The following is a 22,294-nucleotide window of genomic DNA, read 5'->3' as shown; positions in this document are numbered from 1 at the left end:
GCGGCAAACATAAATAACCCTAAACCTACCTTACAAAGCTAAGGAAAAAAAAAGAAAGGAAAGAAAAACAAGCATGCCAGGGATGGAGGATAAAGGGGAAGGTCAATTTTTTTTTTCTTGAGACAGAGTTTTGCTCTTGTTGCCCAGGCTGGAGTGCAATGACGCAATCTCAGCTCACTGCAACCTCTGCCTCCTGGGTTCAAGCAATTCTCCTGCCTCACACTCCTGAGTAGCTGGGATTACAGGCACACACCACCACACTTAGCTAATTTTTGTATTTTTAGTAGAGACAAGGTTTCACCATGTTGGTCAGGCTGGTCTCGAACTCGTGATCTTAGGCGATCTGCCCGCCTCAGCCTCCCAAAGTGCTGGGATTACAAGCATGAGCCACCACACCCAGCCTGAATTGTTTCAATAAGGAAAAATGGTATGTCTTCTGATTCTCACATTTCTTTCTTTTAACTCCTGATACAAATCTACATATGTCAAAGTTAAGATCCTCTTCGTCCAACGTCCTGTACCCATCCCACACACTAAAGCTTCATTCATTTCCTTCTTAACACCTAGGATCGCCTGTACACACTGCTTTCTGCCCTATGTAATAATGCTAGTGACCTTTTCTGAGTACTCAACATGTGCTAGAGAGGCACCATGCAAAGTGCTGTGAATATATTAACTCACTTAATCTTTACAAGAATGAATGAGTTAGGATCATTGTTACCCCATTTTATAACTGCAAAAACCACCTCAGAAAAGTTAAATTGATTGTGTCCAAGGTACCAGAGCTAATGAGTGTGGCAGAAGAGGAATGAAACTCAGCGTTAGACGCCAGTGCCCACACTCTCAGCTACTGTGCCACACTCGCTCCTGTGCCACGCTGTCCTGCAAACAAAAGAAAGGATCTAGAAGCTCAGGAAGATAGTGGCATGCAGTCCTCCTAAGACATCTCTTCACATCAGCTCACTGCTGCGCCTACCAAGATGGCAGACAGCAGCCAATTCCTGACTTACGGCTGCCTAAAATTCACTGACGATGAACCTCCGCATCCATCCTGTTCTCACTAAGAATTGGAGAGGCGCTGCCGTATCTTCCTCAAGTAGCCAGGGGATTGGGGAACAGGGACCATTTTAATCCAGCTCTGTAGACGTCATGAACTTGAAGTGCCACAAAGAAACAGAAAAGGCCTCAGCCAAGGGACCTAACCTGCTGAAGTGTCATCCTCCGATCCCCTTTGCTAGTGGCAGTCAGAGGTCAGGTGCAGTCCTGGAACAAGGGCACGGCAGACAAGGAAAGGCAGCATGGGGCGAGGCCTGATGACCCGCCAGGCAGCTGGGCCTTGCCCTCTGGTTACGTACTCGGCCTTCTGGCCTGACAAACACCCTCTCAGTGAAAGGCAATCCAGTGCTTCTTGTTGAGGTGACAGGTTGCTGATCTTATCACCTTTGCTTTCAGAAATCTCATAAAAGGGAAAAAGTATGTTCGCCAAACAAGAGAGAGTAGGTCAAATATCAAAATGGAAATAGACTCTCTCAGTAGATGGATGGGAGGTAAGAAAACTGTTCAATATTTTAGGACCAAAATCTTTTTATTCCCTGTCAAATTACTCTTCCCACTCCCCATAAACCCCCCGGGGGCTTATGAATTTGGATACAGGAATCACACTGTACTATTTGGCAGAGGTGCTAACCATTACTTTTAATGCACTTCTCCTCTTTATTTTATTGAAAAAAGAAAGGTTGAGGCCCAGGGAATACATTCTCTTTTCTTTTTTTGAGACGGAGTCTTGCTCTGGAGTGCAGTGGCATGATCTCAGTTTGCTGCAACCTCTGCTTCCTGGATTCAAGTGATTCTCTTGCCTCAGCCTCCAGAGTAGCTCAAACTACAGGTGCACGCCACCATGCCCAGCTAATTTTTGTATTTTTAGTAGAGACGGAGTTTCATCACGTTGGCCAGGATGGTCTCTTTTCATATCCTTGGAAGCTTATTTGCTTATTACAATGATACTGATTACAGCAATATCTTTAGAACTGTTTTTTTTTGTGTGTGTGTCTGGCTTAGGGCATTTATATATAGTACTAAAAAAACATATCCTGGTATATTTAGGATAATTAATTTTTTTAAAATTCTTTTTTTTTCCAACCTCCTGAGAGATAATTTTTAAATGCCTCACTGTGAAGTCCTGATCATCTGCTTGAGAATAAAAAAATCACAGATGAGCTCATGGGTCTTGGGAACCCTCTTGAGAGAGAAGCTTGTCAAACCATGGGTAAGAAGTGGGATTTACAAACCACAACTCAGTCCTGACAGCTCTTATTCTTAGAAATCCAAGAAAGGAAACAAGACCTTTCTCTTCTGCCTGCATAACAGCAAACTCTCCCCTTTGACCCAGAGGCAAAGAGAAAGAGGAAACAGTACTAACCTACCTCAGGGAACGTGGATTTTATTGCTAATTTCAGTAATTAACACTTTTTTCATATTCTATCACACGCAATCAAAAACATGTAAAATGGTGATGGCACCACTGACCCTTTTTTGAAACTGAGATCTTTTGCTTTGAACTTTGAGGATGCCTGTCAGATTTCTAGGAGGGCTTCAAATATCCCATTTCTAAGAATTCAGTTCTCCTTTTTCATTCTACTTAATCAGCAAGCTCCAGTGATTGAAAAACCCAATACTCAACGACTGTTCAGCCAGGACAGTGTAGAAGCAAGTTTCTTCATTCACTTACAGGTTACAACTTTATTCCTGATGCTAACTCTCCAGAAGGCAGCAAAAAAAGAAAAAAGTTAGATCAGGAAAAATAACCACCTTCCTAGATAACAGCATTAGATGACAGAGTTTTTTCTCAAAGCCTTTTGAGCAGCATCAATTAGTCCTTATTCTTACTAACATGAAATATTTTTTTCTCCAAAGAGGTAGTGTATTCATTGAGTTGGGGGTGATGACCTGCCATCTTTGTACCCCCAAGATCTGATGGTGAGGAAACAATCTGAACAAAAGGAACAGAGCCTCTTCCTCGAAGGTGACAAACTTAACTGGGGGTGGGCAGTGCACTAAACAAATAGGTTTGAGAGTGTTTTCTGTGGTTACTGTAGGGATGGACCACACATCCTTATCCTGGCAAGGAGAGCAGTGAGGACACAAGGTCGGTAAGGGATGGTGAGAATGGGCAGTTTCAATGATTACCAGTTCCTGGGGGGTTGATGAACTGACTGGGTGGAGGAAGGATTGTTTCTAAGTACATGTTCACCAACAATCTTTGTGCCTAGATATTTTTCCTGTAATATAAAGGCCATGGAGGTTGATGAGGAGATTTTGAAACTACAGGGCACCCAGGGTCAATTCCAGGGATGGTTTGACACAGATCCAGGCGTCTTCCTTAAGGGTGTTGGGCCACAACAGATCTTTGCATCTGCTGCATTCTGGGGAAGTGCTATTTCTCCTGCTGTAGTGAACACCGTCACACACTGCCCGAAACCGCCTTCAGGGCTCAGGGACTCTTCCCAGCTCTGGGAGTGCTAATGAAGACAGCCCTCAGCTGTCTTGGGGACCATCCCTCTGAAGACAGCTGCTTTGCCCAAGGTCATGGCCTCCTCCCAGGGGCCACCGATACCTAATAACTGGTCAACATGTGGATCCAAAGGCCCAGCCCCCTCAACACAACTCCAGGCAACTTGAAAGGGCCATCCCAGTTCCAGAAGTCCCACTGGGTCAATGATAGTCTTCATGGAGACTGGGCTACAACCCAATTTCTCCTTCAGCCCAATTCTTCCTTCCCTTCCATTCAACTCGTGTGGACCCCAAGAGCACGCTCTAACTTCTTTGTTTGTTTGTTTTTTGTTTGTTTGTTTGTTTGTTTGTTTGTTTTGAGACAGAGTCTCACTCCGTCACCAGGCGCCAGGCTGGAGTGCAGTGGCGTGACCTCAGCTCACTGCAACCTCCGCCTCACGGGTTTAGGCAATTCTCCTGCCTCAGCCTCCCTAGTAGCTGGGACTACAGGCGCGCGCCACCACACTCAGCTAATTTTTTTGTATTTTTAGTAGGACAGGGTTTCACCATGTTGGCCAGGATGGTCTCAATCTCTTGACCTTGTGATCCGCCCGCCTCAGCCTCCCAAACTGCTGGGATTACAGGCATGAGCCACCGCGCCCGGCCCAAGCATGCTCTAACTTCTTAGAGTCCACTTACTAGTCTCCCTCTATCTTAGATTCCGCTTCCCAGGGACTTGCCCAAGTCCCCACAGTCCTAGTCAGGAGCGGGGCCACCTTTCGGGCACTCACCGGACTTGGGGTTGCAGAGCACAGGGGGGCTGCTGCTGAGGGTGGGGCTGCTGCTGAAGTACCCGCTGCTGCCGCAGCTGCTCATGCTGCTCCTCCTCACTGCAGACACGATCTTGATCTCCTTGCTGGGGCTCACTGTGTACCAGAGAACACACATAGTCACCAACGGGGCGGTCTCGGCTCTCTAGAGCACATAGGCTTTCAACTACAAGGTCCAAGGAGGCCAGGAAAAAGCATGCTGGTCTTAGTGGCAGAAAAGCAAGCACTTGAGTTGCAGCTCTGCCACTTACTTTACATTAAATTATTTTGTTTTTTTGAGATGGAGTCTCACCCTCTTGCACAGACTGGAGTGCAGTGACGCAATCTGGGCTCACTGCAACCTCTGCCTCCCAGGTTCATGCGATTCTCCTGCCTCAGCCTCCCGAGTAGCTGGGACCATAGGCGCCTGACACTACACTTGGCTAATTTTTGTACTTTTTTTTTTTTTTTTTTTTTGAGACGGAGTTTCGCTCTTGTTACCCAGGCTGGAGTGCAATGGCGATCTCGGCTCACCGCAACCTCCGCCTCCTGGGTTCAGGCAATTCTCCTGCCTCAGCCTCCTGAGTAGCTGGGATTACAGGCATGCGCCACCATGCCCAGCTAATTTTTTTTGTATTTTTTAGTAGAGACGGGGTTTCACCATGTTGACCAGGATGGTCTCGATCTCTTGACCTCGTGATCCACCCGCCTCGGCCTCCCAAAGTGCTGGGATTACAGGCGTGAGCCACTGCGCCCGGCCAATTTTTGTACTTTTAATAGAGATTGTTTTTGTTGGCCAGGCTGGTCTCGAATTCCTGGTCTCAGGTGATCCACCTGCCTCAGCCTCCCAAAGAACTAGGATTATAAGCGTGAGCCACTGTGCCTGTTCACCTCTGTCATTTACAGCACAACTTGAGTAACCTCAGGGAAGCTCTCTGAGCCTCTATCTCCCTGATTGTAAAGAGAGAACAATGCTGTCTTACAGGATTGGTGCAATCATGTTTGAGAAAGGATGATACTATTTCAAGGACTACCACATCCATGTTGAGCAGTCCCTGCTGGGACGTTAATGACGTGTTAGCTACATGGGATGAATCAAGAGTATAATAAATGCCTTCTGATTTCAAAAAAAACCATTAATCGGGCCGAGCCCAGTGGCTTATGCCTGTAATCCCAGTGCTTTGGGAGGCAGAGGTGGGCAGATTACGAGGTCAGGAGTTCGAGACCAACCTGGCCAACATGGTGAAACCCTGACTCTACTAAAAATACAAAAATTAGCCAGGCATGGTGGCAAGTACCTATAATCTCAGCTACTTGGGAGGCTGAGGCAGGAGAATTGCTTGAATCCAGGAGGCAGAGATTGCAGTGAGCCAAGACTGAGCCACTGCACTCCAGCCTGAGTGACAGAGCAAGACTCTGTCTTGGGGGAAAAAAACCAGTTTAGTGCACACATTCAGTCTTTGAGCATGTATGTGAGGCAGTGTCTTTAATTTTCTGATTTGGTTCTCTGTCCTGGAGTAGGCTGGCTCTCAGCAAGGGGAAGGTATATGACTGAATGAAAGAAACCATAGGGAGTCTGGCACATGGGAAGCACAAAATAAATGCTGGTGTTTACTGTCATGATATGGTGTGAATATACGTCCTCACCTAAATCTCATGTGGAAAGGTAATCCCCAATGTTGGAAGTGGGGCCTGGTAGAAGGTGATTGGATCATGGGGGTGGATTCTCATGAATGGTTTAGTGCTATCCACATTACACTGTCCTCATGATAGTGAGTTCTTGTGAGATCTGATTATTTCAAAGTATGTGGCACCTCCACCCCCAATCCCTGCCACTCCTGCTCCCCTTCACCTTCCACCATGATTGGAAGCTTCCTGAGGTCTCCCTAAAAGCAGATGCCACCATCCTTCCTGTATTGCCTACAGAACCATGAACCAATTAAACTAATTTTCTTTATATTAGGTTGGTGCAAAAATCATCACGGTTTTTGCCATTAAAATTGATTTCTGGCCAGGCCTGGTGGCTCACGCCTGTATTCCCAGCACTTTGGAGGCTGAAGTGGGCGGATCACTTGAGGTTAGGAGTTTGAGACCAGCCTGACCAACACGGAGAAACTCTGTCTCTATTAATAATACAAAAACTAGCCAGGCGTGGTGGCACGTGCCTGTAATCCCAGCTACTCGGGAGGCTGAGACACCTCCTGGGATTGCTTGAACCGAGCAGGCGGAGGTTGCGGTGAGCCAAGATCACACCATTGCACTCTAGCCTGGGCAAAAAGAGTGAAATTTCATCTCAAGAAAAATAATAAAATAAAATAAAATTAAATTAATTCCTGTGCCCCAGGTACTGAGCAAAGCTTGGGTACATAGCTTCATGGGAGCTAAACTGATGTTAGCTAAAGCTGGTGGACTGAATAGGAGGTGATAATGAGACCACTTACAACCATATGACATTTCTGTGCCCCATTACTTTTTGCCATTTTGTCATTACTTTTCATGGCAAAAACCACGATTACTTTTGCACCAACCTAATAAATTACTCGATCTCAGGTATTCCTTTATAGCATTTAGAGAATGGACTAATACAGGTTACCATGGTTACGATATCCTTCTACTCATCCTTATCACTTGTTCAGGTCTATTGGGCCCACTCAAGAAACAGGCAAGCCCTTCCTTGTGAGAAAGTAAAATTACTCTGCAGAAGTTTGCAAAGTTAAGGAGACATACATCTGGGGTGTCCTCTAGGCCTGAGCAGGTTGGCCTGGGAGCACTGGATTAGGCTCCTGACCCTCAGCCAGCCTTTCTTTTTCCACAGAAGCTCATGCTTCTTTCTCTCCTCCAGCTGGCTGTGTCTGAGGAACCTGGGGTGTGTGGGGTTGGGGAGGTGGCAGCATATTAGAAACATTGGAGTAAAACAAAACTAGTAGGAACTAAACTGGTGTTAGCTACAGCTGGTAGACTGAGCCCTGCCCACCACTTCCTAACCTTGCGTAAGCCACTCAATTGCTCTGTGCCTTAGTCTCTTTACCTGTAAGATAGGGGTAAGAAAGGTCCTTTCTCTTGGGGTTACAGTAAGAATTAAATGAGAAAATTCATATAATCAAGCTTGGCTCAGGGCCTGGGGCACAGAAATGTCTCAATACATATAGTTGTTTTGTTTTATTTTGTTTTGTTTTGAGACAGAGTCTCACTCTGTCACCCAGGCTGGAGTGCAGTGGTGAGATCTTGGCTCACTGTAACTCTGCCTCCTGGGTTCAGCTGATTCTCCTGCCTCAGCCTCCTGAGTAGCTGAGATTACAGGCACCTGCCACCACATCTGGCTAATTTTTGTATTTTTAGTAGAGACAAGGTTTCACCTTGTTGGGCAGGCTGGTCTCAAACTCTTGACCTCAGGTGATCCTCCTGCCTTGGCCTTCCAAAGTGCTGGGATTATAGGCATGAACCACCACATTCAGCCTCAATACATATATAGCTGTGGCCAGGCGCGGTGGATCATGCCTGTAATCTCAGCGCTTTGGGAGGCTGAGGCAGGCAGATCACTTGAGGTTGGGAGCTCGAGACCAGCCTGACCAACATGGAGAAACCCCATCTCTACTAAAAATATAAAATTAGCTGGGTGTGGTCGCAGATGCCTGTAATCCCAGCTATCCAGGAGGCTGAGGCAGGAGAATCGCTTGTACCTAGGAGGCGGAGGTTGCCAAGAGCCGAGATTGCACCATTGCACTCCAGCCCGGGCAACAAGAGGGAAATTCCATCTCAATAAATAAATAAATTAATTAATTAATTACATTTTTCTTTTCCTTTTACACCCTCCCAGCCAGCCAGATCGGCTGAATCAGCCCTGACGATCAATGAAGTGACAGTTGTCACAGCCAGATCACCCTTACATCCAATCACCATCGTTTCCATCAGGGCTAACCGCACAGCTGAGACTGTCTGCTTAAAGTGTAACACCACTGGCTGCTATACTTTGTGAGACTTGTATCAGCTTTTCATTGCTCTTCTTTGTTCTCTATCACCCCGATAACGGGTGGATAACCAGGCACTTTTTTGTTGTTACTGGTGTCAATGCCCACAGAAACAATCTCATTCATCTTTAAAATAGATAGCTTTTCAAAGTTGTGATTTACAAAACTGAATAATTAAATGATATGTAAAAACCACTTGTATTATATTTATTTTTAAATTTTTTGGACTTATGAAGTCTTGCTATATGGCCCAGCCTAGTCTCAAACTCCTGGCATCACGTGATCCTCCTGCCTCAGCCTCCCAAGTAGCTGAGATTACAGGTTTATGCCACCATGCCAGGCAAGAATGGTTTGTAAATGAAAAGTAAATAAGCTATGAGTGAGAGCCTGAGAGGTCTTCAATAATTCATGTACATAGTTTTCTAAAACAGAATCCTGGCATCTACGTTGGTGGCCCAAGAAAAACTTAGGGTTTTGGAATTTTTTTTCATACTTCTTGGTTATGAATAAGTAAAAATTCTACTCTGTGATAGAGACAGAGTTTCACAAAGGTGAGTCATGGCTCTATTATTTCTCAAAAGACAAACACGTGAGCTCCAATAAACCCTGGGATGGCATACCTGACATAAAGCTGGTAGATTTCCGATTGTCATGGCTCTGCTTCCTCAGGCAGAAGGGACTGTCATGAGTTTCCTGGGAGGAGGGGGACTTCTCATTGAGCAGCTCCATCAGTCTTCGCCTCCGCCGGAAGTTCATTCTGAACTGGTAGAGAAGATTGCTGTCCACAAATGGGTGCTTGTTGGACACTGAGGAGAAAAAAGACAGCCAGTGAGGACTACCTGGCATCCTGGCCACTGAGTGCTACAGCCAAAGGACTCCAGGCAACAGGGATAACACTCTCCAGAAAGACTTCTGCTCCACAGATGCCACATGAGCTGCCGTCTATCCACCCACAGTCTCAAGTTCTTTCCACGTGGCATGCACTTTAAAAATCTGCTAACCAATTCTTCTGGGGAGCTTTGCCTGACCTTGCTCCCAATCTGAGTTCTATTCTTCCTAGTGTTCTCCTGACTCCTGTGTTGCTTCCAGCAAAGTACCAATAACACTGTACCCTCATTGTCTGCCCCCTTCTCTGTCTTTCCCTCTAAACTCTAAGGTCTTTGGGGCAGTGATCATGGCTTCACTTATTCCCGTGTCCCCAGAGCCCAGCAGAGAGCTTGTCCCATAGCAACACATCTCAATTTGTTTGCTTGTTTGTTTTTTGAGACGGAGTCTCACTCTGTCACCCAGGCTGGAGTGCAGTGGTGCAATCTTGGCTCATTGTAACCTCCGCCTCCCGGGTCCAAGTGATTCTCCTGCCTCAGCCTCGTGAGTAGCTTGGACAAGTTTTTGTGTAGACCTACATTTTCATTTCTCTTCAGCATATAGCTAGGAGTGCAATGGCAGGATTATATGGTCACTCTAATATTTGGGCATTTGAGAACCTGACAGACTGTTCCCCAAAGTGGTTGCTCCAGTTTACAATCCTACCACCAGGAAAGAGGTTCCAAGTTCTCCAAATCCCAACCAATACTTGCCACTGTCGGTCTTTTCACTAATATTACAACACCTTATCCTAGAGGGTGTGAAGTGATATCTTATTGTGGTTTTGATGTGCATTTCTCGAATGGCTAACGATGTTGACCATGTTTTCGTATGCTTATTATCCAATTATATTCATTCTTTGGAGAAAGATCCTATCTAGATCCTTGGCCATTTTTCATTTGGGTTGTCATATTCCTTGTCCCCCCACTCTCACAACCTCCCCTACCATCAGACATTAAGAGTGACATCTCTAGGGCCAGGCTCAGTGGCTCACACCTGTAATCCCAGCACTTTGGGAGGCCAAGGCAGGTGGCTCACCTGAGGTCAGAAGTTTGAGACCAGCCTGGCCAGCATGGTGAAACCCTGTCTCTACTAAATATACTAAAATTAGCCAGATGTGGTAGCACATGCCTGTAATCTCAGCTACTCAAGAGGCTGAGGCACAAGAACTGCTCGAACCCAGGAGGCAGAGGTTGCAGTGAGACCGAGATCACACCACTGAACTCCAGCCTAGGCGACAGAATGAGACTCTGTCTCAAAAAAACAAAACAAAACAAAACAAAAACTCAAAACAAAAAAAGAGTGCCACCTGTGTCCCATTCTGCTCAAGTTTAGCCATAATAATGATAATAGTAATTCACTTACTATATACCACTGTATTAAGCCTTCACAAGTGTTATTATAATACTGTCCCCACAATCACTCTGTAAGGTAGATACTGCTATCAGCTTCATTTTATTTTTCTGCCTTTCTTATAGATTCACATGTATGCAGCCAAAGAACAACTCCATGTTTTCTTTTCTTTTTTGGTATGGGGTCTCACTCTGTCACCCAAGCTGGAGTGCAGTGGCATGATCTTGGCTCACTGCAACCTCCGCCTCCCAGGCTCAAGCGATCCTCCCATCTCAGTCTCCCACATAGCTGGGATTACAGATGTGCACCATCACGCCCAGCTAATTTTTGTATTTTTAATAAAGATGGAGTTTTGCCACATTGGCCAGGCTGGTCTTGAACTCCTGGCCTCAAGCGATCCGCCCACCTCAGCCTCCCAAAGTGCTGAGGTTACAGGTGTGAGCCACTGGGCCCAGCCTACTCAATGTTTTCTAAAAGGCCTAGAGAACATATATCGGGTGCCTCACTGGCACCTCTTTCTCTTGTGTTCATAATTTTGGCAAATGACTGGAAGATGGTTCCAGCCAAAAGAAATCTTCATTTTATAATGCAAGAATGAGACTTAAGTTGGTTGAGTAACTTGCTCAAGGTCACATAGCTACAGTTTTTGAGGCCAAAGTAATATGGGCTGCATGCTTACAGTCATACAAATCATAGGTTGCAGGGGGTTAGAAAATAAAGTTATGGTAAAATGTCATCCTCTCCAACCCTCACTCCCATCATAGAGTTTACTTTCCTTCTGTCACCCATGTGCTTGGTGATAGGTAGTTTTTCTTGATATTTACTGTATTGTAGCATAATGTTTTTATGGGGGGAGGAGGGAGCATATTTCTCCCCAAACTAAATCACTCTGCTTGAGGGCACAGATTGTGCCTTAATTCTGTCATTCTTGAATCCTAGATTGCTATTTGTTTTTCTTTTTTTCTTTTTTAAATTTTTATTTATTTATTTATTTATTATTATTTTTGAGATGGAGTCTTGCTCTGTCGCCCAGGTTGGAGTGCAGTGGTGCAATCTCAGCTTACTGCAACCTCCACCTCCTAGGTTCAAGTGATTCTCCTGCCTCAGCCTCCTGAGTAGCTGGGATTGCAGGCATGCGCTACCACGCCCGGCTAACTTTTACATTTTTAGTAGAGATGGGGTTTCACCATGTTGGTGAGGCTATTTGTTTGGCTCAGAGTGGGTGCTCAGGAAATAGCTGGAAGTGAATCATCCAGAGAGAACAGCCAGAGGGATGAGGAGTGTGTACAGAGGAGAGCTGCCTTTGAACTAGTTAGCTGCCAGTCTGCGCAGCAGTTCCCCCAAAACCAATCTGTGGGCTCATAGCAGGTCACAAAGGGTTTGCTGGGGCATGGGGAAATTGAAACATTAAAGACAATGGATTTAGTTTTTCCTAAAACTAAATATGTTCCATTTAAAGGCTTTCCTTTATCCTGAAATTATACCTTCACTACGTTTTTGTTGTTTGATTATCCGTCCATGTATTCAACTACCACGTATCGAGTTAGGCTGACTACATCCCAGGTGCTCTCCTTGCCCAATGTTTTAGGAAAACATGGTAAAAACAGAAGTTAAACAAAAAATTAAGTCTTGGCAACTTTTTTTTGAACTGTAAAATTCACAATGTTATAAACCACTAGGAAAATAATCTAGATAATAATAACCCATTAAGAATCATATTAATGCCTTTATCAATCATGCTAACTGGTCCAACAGTCTCTTTTGCTATTTTAAACAGCATCACAGTCTCTCTAGGTCAACATCAACAAATGCAATCTAGGGTTGTAACTGTATTTATTTTCCACATATGTTAATGAACAATTCTTCTGGTCATGTAAATATCAAGTCTCACAATGTGGGTCCCTACTATGAGAGCACCAGTACCAACATTTAATCTAATAATTAATATGAGTATTCCACAGGGTTTTTTTTTTTTGTTTTTTTTTTGAGACAGAGTCTTGCTCTGTTGCCAGGCTGGAGCACAGTGGCGCAGTCTCAGCTCACTGCAACCTCTGCTTCTCGGGTTCAAGCAATTCTTCTGCCTCAGTCTCCCAAGTAGCTGGGACTACAGGCGTGTGCCAAACACCTGACTAATTTTTGTATTTTTAGTAGAGATGGGGTTTCGCCATGTTGGCCAGGATGGTCTCGATCTCTTGACCTCATGATCCACCCGCCTCGGCCTCTGCACCCAGCCTCCACAATTTTTAAATGGTGATATTCACTTTGGCCAAATGAATAATGTTGGCCTCAAAGACAAATACAGTTAATTCAGTGGTATTTCTACATGCTCTTAATAAATAATCTGTACAGGTGTGGTGGCTCACACCTGTAATGCCAGCACATTGGAAGGTCAAGGTGGAAGGATAGCATGAGGCAAGGAGTTCAAGACCAGTCTGGGCAACATATTCTGTCTCTAAAAATAAAATGAAATTAAAATATTAACCAGGCATGGTGGTACATGCCTATAATCCCAGCTACTCAGGAGTCTGAGGTAGGAGGATCTCTTGATCCCAGAAGATTGAGGCCACAGTGAGCCGTGATCACACCACTGCACTCCAGCCTGGGCAATAGAGTGAGATCCTGTCTCAATCAACCAATCAGTCATCAATGAATGCTCATGCATGTAATCCCTGCACTTTGGGAGGCTGAGATGGGAGGATTGCTTGAGGCCAGACATTCAAGACCAGCTGGGGCAACATGGGGAGACTCTGTCTCAAAAAACAAAATATAAAATAAATCATAAATAAACAAACCATTCTTGGATTCAGAAGAGGCTCACCTAATGCAACCTGGACCAAAAACTAAGCCAATCACACTTTGATATGATAGCTACAAATGCGGCTCTCTTGTGGAGGGTCAAACTTTTGCATAAATTTACTACATCACTATACTCAATAATGCTATAATAACATTTTGTAGGTAAGTTATTTATTCTGGCAACCTTCTGAGTTTATTGTGATTTTTTTCAAATCCTCAAGTTGGCTTTGGCAACAGTATCTTAAAATTATGACCTGCAAATATATAGCTCTGTATACAGTTGTTAACATCTACTTTTGGTACAGTGAGTTACATAAAATATTGGCTCTGTATAAATAATTCCAGAAAAGCATTCTAAATCCAAAAAAAAAAAAAAAATCTATAACAGACTTCAAAGTACTTTAAAAGTATTATTAAATCAAGCAGAAATTTGACTGCTGACCTAATTATGTATCTCCTCCAGCTTTAATTACTGACCCAGTGTTTAATTTACAGCCAGTCTCTGTCTTATACCTCCCACCTCTATTCCACCTATAACCTACAGGGCAAACTTACTATCTAAGATCAAATACAAAGGTTAACTTTAAATAGTCCTTCCTCATCACATTCTCTCCCCAGTAGAATAGGTGACCTCAAACATGATGAAATCGGGTAACATGAGGACCAGATGAGACAGTCCACTTGAGTGTTCAGCATAATGCCAAATACATTGTAAGCACTCAATAAATTATACCTTTGTTATTTTACAACCACTGTTGTTTTTTACTGTTATCATCATCTGTTGATGATATGCTGCCATTTGGCCTAGGAGAATTCAGTTTTACGGGATATTATATTTAATGTCCCACTTCAGTTTTCAAGGATGGATTTGGATCTGAGTGTCTCAGGAGCAGCCACCCTCCCTGAAACAAAGGTTGCTGCGTGTTTATTCGCCCAGCTGTGTGGCTGGCACAGGTGGAGTCCAGTTCTCCTCTCAGCATACAAAAGTGATAATTGTATGCATCATTTGCATTGCTGCCAATAAGTTATTAATATTTTGCCTTTGTCAGTCTCTCATTAAAAGTTTAATGATATAAACGTCGAGTTTCATACATTTGCTTGGTGTTGAGTAAAGTTTTAGTTTTAACATATATAATCACAGCTTCAAAAGCTAAAGGAGTGCAGGTGGACCATCATATTATGGCATCAATAAACCACACATGACATCCATTTATTTGTTTGACAAACTGAGCACCTACTATCATATTCCATCCCAGCTACTGATCATAACATTGTGATTGAAATATAACACCTTCATCTGCTCATCTCTTCATGCTCACCAATACCAAAGCCTGCTAAAAGAGACATCATTTCACACAAGAACAAACAATTAAGTTGGAACTTTATTGACAGTCCTTATGCTGAATAACGTTTAGAAATTTTTTTTTTTTTTTCTTGAGAAGAAGGAGCCTCACTCTATTGCCCAGGCTGGAGTGCAGTGGCTCCATCTTGGCTCACTGCAACCTCCGCCTCCTGAGTTCAAGCGATTCTCCTGCCTCAGTCCCCTGAGTAGCTGGGATTACAGGCATGCACCACCATGCCCGGTTAATTTTTGTAATTTTGGTACAGACAGGGATTCACAATGTTGGGCAGGCTGGTCTCGACCTCCTGACCTCAGGTGATCCACTTGCCTCGGCCGCCCAAAGCGCTGGAATTACAGGTGTGAGCCACCGAGCCGGGCCTACTTTTCAAAAATCTATTAGGCAATGAAAAGCACAAGTCAGATATCTTCAGTTTCAAGCCTAGCTCTACCACATTTACTATCTGAATATTTGAACAACTCATTCAATTTTTTACAACATTTTATGGAAAGAAAAAAATGAGATAATTTATATAAGAGATGTGGCATGGCATCTGGTATGTAGTATTGTAAAAATTCTTCATTTTAGATTTCTAAAGATTGACTTCAGGCTTTGTTCATTTAAGTTCCTATGCAGAACTCATTTCCTCTCTTTTCTGCCTTTCTTTCTCTTTTTTAAAATTTACCACTTATTCTCAAATTATAATTCTTCTTTTTTTTCTTCTTCTTCTTTTCTTCTTTTTTGACACAGAGTCTCGCTCTGTCACCCAGGCTTGAGTGCAGTCGCATGATCTTGGCTCACTGCAACCTCTGCCAGCTGAGTTCAAACAATTCTCCTGCCTCAGCCTCCAAAGTAGCTGAGACTAAAGGTGTGCATCACCATGCCTGGCTAATTTTTTGTATTTTTAGTAGAGACGGGGTATTACTATGTTGCCCAGGCTGGTCTCGAACTGCTGACCTCATGATCTGCCCACCTCAGCCTCTCAAAGTGCTGGGATTACAGGCGTAAGCCACCACATCCAGCCTAACTTTCTTTAAGGAACACATTGCCCTTCTCTAAGCAGTTGCATTACCTTTTCACCTATGAAAAACATATGAAATCATCACCAGATATCCAACGAAAGTTTAGTGAGTGCACCACTGGAAGATATTCAAACTTGAGAAGTTGACTGAAAGCAAGAAAGAAAGCAGTGCATTGAGACACAAGGTTTGGGAAGTAACTAGATTATGAAAGTCAAAGGTCATTTTTATAGTGTTAAAATTATGTAAGTAGAGGCTCAAGAATTAACAACAGCTAAAATGACATAGAGTTTATATTCCAGAGAAAAGTAGATATTTTTCTACACTTTTTTTTTTCTTTTTTGAGACAGAGTCCTGCTCTGTCACCCAGAGTGATGTGATCTTGGCTCACTGCAACTTTCGCCTCCCAGGTACAAGTGACTGTCCTGCCTCTGTCTCCCAAGTAGCCAGGATTACAGGCATGAGCCACTGTGCCCAGACTGATTTTTTCTTTTCCTCTTCTTCTTTTTTTTTTTTTTTTGAGATGGAGTTTTTGCTCTGTTGCCCAGGCTGGAGTGCAATGGTGCAATCTCGGCTCATTGCAACCTTCACCTCTTGGGTTCAAGAAATTCTCCTGCCTCAGCCTCTCTAGTAGCTGGGATTACAGGCATCCACCACCATGCCCCACTAATTTTTGTATTTTTAGTAGAGATGGGGTTTTACCATGTTGGCCAGGCTGGTCTCAAACTCCTGACCTCAGGTGATCCACCTGCCTCGGCCTCCCAAAGTGCTAGGTTTACAGGTGTGAGTCACTATGCCTGGCCTCAGCCTGATTTTTTCCTACACATTAACATGTAATTCTCCATACTGAATATAAAAATCCTTGCTATGTAAACAACTTACTTTCCGTTAAACACAGAAAAAAATAATCCATGATTTGCAAAAAAAAATAAAGAGAAGGAAGGAAAAAGCATGGGGAAGAGTTTGTGCCTGAAAGTCTTAAATTTGTTCCAATTCTACATTTCTCAGATCCCAGGAATATACAGGACCTTCGTATTACAGTAAATGTAATATACACCATTTGATAAATTTCATTCTTTGCTCTTCGGGACTATTTATCTGTAAACAGGACAAAGATTCAAAGAAGCAGTGTTCAATATCTACATTCAACATCTAATATTCCAATTGTGATCTTAACCAGCAGTTGTAATTGAAAACTGACAATTTGGTACTCATCCAATTTATAATTTCTAGGACTTTTCAAGCCTTCCCTTTTGCGTTTCTTTTTTTTCCTTCCCTTTTGCTTTGGTGGAATTCTCTAGGGGCTTGGTTTGGCTTCATATTAAATGGGATTTAAACTATGAAGAAAAGCAGATGTAGCCAGAAAGCTAGAGCCATATATTTACAAGAGGATCTCATCGTTTAGGAAAGCTGGGACTCTAGAGGCACTCAATTCACTATTTGGTGAAAGAAAAACAGATCCCTACATACTGTTCTGCTTAACTGCAGAAATCATGAGGGAAATGTCATGTAGTTTACCAAAATAATAAAGTGACACGGTACAGGCGTATTCTAGTTTTTGTGGATAATGTGACTACATTTTCCTCCCTTATATATTATTGGAATGATTTTAGCAGACAAAGAAATAATAGAAGCTGATTACTTGAAAGGGAGGAGATTGGCTTCCATTCCACTTATGCATGTAGTCCAATAATAAATATAAAAACATATCATCTTGAATTCTACAAGTTCTACTGAATATAAAAATATTTCAGCCAAGTGTGGTAGCTCATGCCTGTAATCTTAGCACTTTGGGAGGCTGAAGTGAGTGGATCACCTGAGGTCAGGAGTTCGAGCCCAGCCTGGCCATCACAGTGAAATTCCGTCTCTGCTAAAAATACAAAAATTATCCAGGCATGGTGGCGTGTACCTGTAATTTCAGCTACTTGGGAGGCTGAGGCATGAGAATTGCTTGAACCCAGGAAGCAGAGGTTGCGATGAGCCAAGATCATGCCACTACACTCCAGCCTGGTCATAGAGTGAGACCCTATCTCATAAAAAAAAAAAAAAAAATTTAGTCTACTTATCTTGTTGGATGGAGGAAGGTCACATACTTCCATTCATCCTTGAAATGTTTGCTCATAAATGAGATAACACAACAAGCACCATAAACCATGTGAACTGAATCCAGCACTATGATAATAGCACACAGGAAATCTGCAGACATCAACTGTTCCCTGGAAGGCCCATCATCAAAAATTTTTAAAAGGTGGCCTTGGACTTAGGGTCACATAAACAACTTAGTAGACTAAAAACAGACTTAAACAGAGAGAGGAATCAGGATGATGATTATCATACACTGAGGAAGAAGGTCAGTAAAATGGGGCTAACTGCAAACCACTGTCAAAGTTAAAAAGGTCATCAAGATTGCCTTAAACACATAAGACCCTCACTAGATGCCTGACTCACTACTTCACCAAGTGCACAAGGGTGGGTGGGGCATCCATGAAGGATCAGTTTTTTCTGGTCACCAAGGATGGCACTCTATCCGATTATTCACTCCTTTTCCTCTTACTTTCTTTTTTTCTTTTTTCTTTCAATGTCATCCAATTCCTCTTATTTTCTTATCTACTACTAATCTCTGTATCTTTTCCTAAAAAAGTCACCTAGCCCTGATAGACCAAGCTCAAGATCACTGATAGCCTGCAAAGATAAATGGATGGTAGAACTATTACTCAGACTTGGTGTTTCTAGAAGGTGAGTAAATTATGCATACAAAAGTGCTGTGATTTCCCTGCCAGCAAGACATGAGTTTTAACCTTTTTCACACATCTAGGGATAGATTTGCAGTGTTTTGTCTCTTGGTCCTGCTAGATCATAACTAAGCATCTGATGTTATTTAGTATGTTGCATAATTTAAAAACGGTCAAGACTGAAGAAATATTCATAACTGCTTTTTAATCATGCATTCGTAGGAAAACCTTAATTAAGAACGAGTTACGATAGAAAAGTTAAAGCTTTTTTTTTTTTTTTTTTTTTTAAGAAAATCCGACTGGAGGCTATTAACCTTAGTAAACTTACGCAGGAATGGAAAACCAAACACTGCATGTTCTCACTTAGAAGTGGGAGCTAAACAATAAGAACTGATCAATGCAAAGAAGGAAACAACAGCCGGGTGTGGTGGTGGCTCACGCCTGTAATCTCACTGCTTTGGGAGGCTGAGGCAGGCAGATCACTTGAGGCCAGGAGTTTGAGACCAGCTTGGCAAACACAGCAAAACCCCATCTCTATTAAAAATACAAAAAAAATTATCTGGAGGCGGTGGTGCATCCCTTTAATCCCAGCTACTCGGGAGGCTGAGGCACAAGAATAACTTGAACCTGAGAGACGGAGGTTGCAGTGAGCTGAGATCACGCCACTGCACTCCAGCCTGGGCAACAGAGCAAGACTCTGTTTCAGAAAAAAAAAAAAAAAAAAAAAAGACCAGATGCCGGGGTGTACACGACGGGGGAAGTTGGGAGGGGGAGAGGAGAAAAAAAAAAGATGACTATTGGGTACTGGGCATCACCTGAGTGACGAAATAATATGTACAATAACCCCCTGTGACACGTGTTTACTTATGTAACAAACCTTTGCATATACATCCAAACCAAGAGTAAAAGTTTTTGGGTTTTTTTTTTGTTGTTTTTTAAGAAAAAAAAAAGGAAATAAAATCCAAGTTGTACTTAAGGCCATCTCTACCGTTCCAAGCCACCCTAAATGGAAGCAGAAGTTGAAGGAGCCCTATTTCCTAAAGCAGCAAAAGTCCTTGAATCAAAAACATTAAGCAATTGTTTTTAAGTGCCTACTCCATTAAGGACCGCGCTAGCTGCTTGGGATACGAAACTCTCCAGAAGGCAATAACAACAGTGAGTCAGAGGACTAAAATAATTACTTCCTTAGCTCTGACAACATTAAGAAGAGGATATAAAAGCAGGAAATTGATTGTAGGGCATAAAGGCCTATTAACTGATATTACTAAAACAAAACACTTTACATTCACAAAGTTATAACCCACTTACACTCATTTAATTGATGGAAGGGACATGAGAGGATGGAAAAGAGGTAAAAGGATTCAAAGTAACTTTAGTAAAGATAGAAGAAAATCAAATATGACCCTGTGATTTTATGAGTGCTGTAGCTTCTGCATCTTACCGCCAGAAATGTAAAGGTGTGAATGGAAAACTATGTTTTATTCTTCTGATGGTATCGTTAAATAATAGCTGGGTACATTCCAGAGACTAGAGAGAACCTCTACTGTGATAACAAGCAGAACAAAAGGTAGAATTTTCAGAGATGATCTTGTTTATCAGGGACTATATGGTAATGTAAATGCAGTGAAGCCTAAAAACAAAATTATTGTCTGTCAAATGGAATATCCTCATAATTATGTCAACAGATGCAGAAAAGCCCTTTGACAAAATTCAACACCCTTTCATGCTAAAAACTCTAATAAACTAGGTATTGATGGAAGTATCTCAAAATAATAAGAGCTATTTATGACAAACTCAGAGCCAATACCATACTGAATGGGCAAAAGCCGGAAGCATTCCCTTTGAAAGCCAGCACCAGACAAGGATGCCCCTCTCACTACTCCTATTCAACATAGTATTGGAAGTTCTGGCCAGGGCAATCAGGCAAGAGAAAGAAATAAAGGGTATTCAAATAGAAAAAGAGGAATCAAATTGTCTCTGTTTGCAGATGATATGGTTGTATATTTAGAAAACCCCATCATCTCAGCCCAAAATCTCCTCAAGCTAATAAGCAACTTCAGCAAAGTCTCAGTATACAAAATCAATGTGTGAAAATCACAAGCATTTCTATACACTGATAATAGACAAACAGAGAGCCAAATCATGAGTGAACTCCCATTCACAATTGCTCCAAAAAAATAAAATACCTAGGAATACAACTTACAAGGGTCATTACAAGTGAATGACCTCTTCAAGGAGAACTACAAACCACTACTCAAGGAAATAAGAGAGGACACAAACAAATGGAAAAACATTCCATGCTCATAGATAGGAAGAATCAATATCATGAAAATGGCCATACTGCCCAAAGTAATTTATAGATTTAATGCTATCCCTATCAAGCTACCATTGACTTTCTTCACAAATTAGAAAAAACTACTTTAAATTTCACATGGAACCAAAAAAGAGCCCATATAGCCAAGACAATCCTAAGCAAAAAGAATAAAGCTGAAGGTATCATGCTACCTGACTTCAAACTATGCTACAAGGCTATAGTAGCCAAAACAGCATGGCACTGGTACCAAAACAGACATACAGACCAATGGAATAGAACAGGGGCCTCAGAAATAATGCCACACATCTACAACCATCTGATCTTTGACAAACCTGACAAAAACAAGCGATGGGGAAAGGATTTCCCGTTTAATAAATGGTGTTGGGCTGGATGCGGTGGTGCGTGCCTATAGTCTCAGCTACTCAGGAGGCTGAGGCTGGAGGATCGCTTGAGTCTAGGAGTTCTGGGCTGTAGTGCACTATGCCGATCGGGTGTCCACACTAAGTTCAGCATCAATATGGTGACCTCCTGGGAGCAGGGGACCACCAGGTTGCCTGAGGAGGGGTGAACCAGCCCAGGTCGGAAACGGAGCAGGTCAAAACTCCCGTGCTGATCAGTAGTGGGATCACACCTGTGAATAGTCACTGCATTCCAGCCTGGGCAACATAGGGAGACCCCATTTCTAAAAAAGTAAAATAAATAAAAAATAAATGGTGTTGGGAAAACTGGCTAGCCATATGCAGAAAACTGAAACTGGACCCCTTCCTTACACCTTATACAAAAATTAGCTCAAGATGGATTAAAGACTTAAACCATAAAAACCCTAGAAGAAAACCTAGACAATACCATTCAGGACACAGGCATGGGCAAAGACTTCATGACTAAAACACCAAAAGCAATGGCAACAAAAGCCAAAATTGACAAATGGGATCTAATTAAACTAAAGAGCTTCTGCACAGCAAAAGAAACTATCATCAGAGTGGACAGGCAACCTAGAGAATGGGAGAAAATTTTTGCAATCTATCCATCTGACAAAGGGCTAATATCCAGAATCTACAAGGAACTTACACAAATTTACAAGAAAAAAACAAACAACCCCATCAAAACATGGGTGAAGAATATGAACAGATACTTCTCAAAAGAAGACATTTATGCGGCCAACAAACGTGAAAAAAACGCTCATCATCACCGGTCATTGGAGAAATGCAAATCAAAACCATAATGAGATACCATCTCACACCAGTTAGAATGGCGATCATTAAAAAGTCAGAAAACAACAGAAGCTGGAGAGGATGTGAAGAAATAGGAACGCTTTTACACTGTTGGTTGAAGCATAAATTAGTTTGACCATTGTGAAAGACACGGTGGTAATTCCTCAAGGGTCTAGAACCAGAAATATCATTTGCCATTACTGGGTATATACCCAAAGAATTAGAAATCATTCTACTATAAAGACACATGTACACGTATGTTTTCTGCAGCACTATTCACAATAGCAAAGAATTGGAACCAACCCAAATGCCCATCAATGATAGACTGAATAAAGAAAATGTAGCACATATACAACCTGGAATACTATGCAGCCATAAAAAAGGATGAGTTCATGTCCT

At 42.6% G+C, this 22,294-nt stretch overlaps 1 protein-coding gene across 1 annotated transcript in view; it reads right to left on the bottom strand.

Annotated features, from left to right (window-relative positions):
• Nucleotides 1-22,294, bottom strand: part of DEPTOR (DEP domain containing MTOR interacting protein) — a 181,657-nt gene that overhangs the window by 52,825 nt on the left and 106,538 nt on the right. The window contains exons 5-6 of the mRNA XM_064384547.1: nucleotides 8,887-9,072; nucleotides 4,281-4,415 (exon numbers count right to left, since the gene is read on the bottom strand). Coding sequence (XP_064240617.1) covers nucleotides 4,281-4,415; nucleotides 8,887-9,072 — 321 coding nt within the window. The remainder of the gene's footprint in view (nucleotides 1-4,280; nucleotides 4,416-8,886; nucleotides 9,073-22,294) is intronic.

Source organism: Aotus nancymaae, unplaced genomic scaffold, assembly GCF_030222135.1.
Source record: "Aotus nancymaae isolate 86718 unplaced genomic scaffold, 86718_ANA_hifiasm-v0.15.2.pri h1tg000036l, whole genome shotgun sequence".
Lineage (NCBI taxonomy): Eukaryota > Metazoa > Chordata > Mammalia > Primates > Aotidae > Aotus > Aotus nancymaae.
This window is presented reverse-complemented; position numbering and strand designations above follow the sequence as displayed.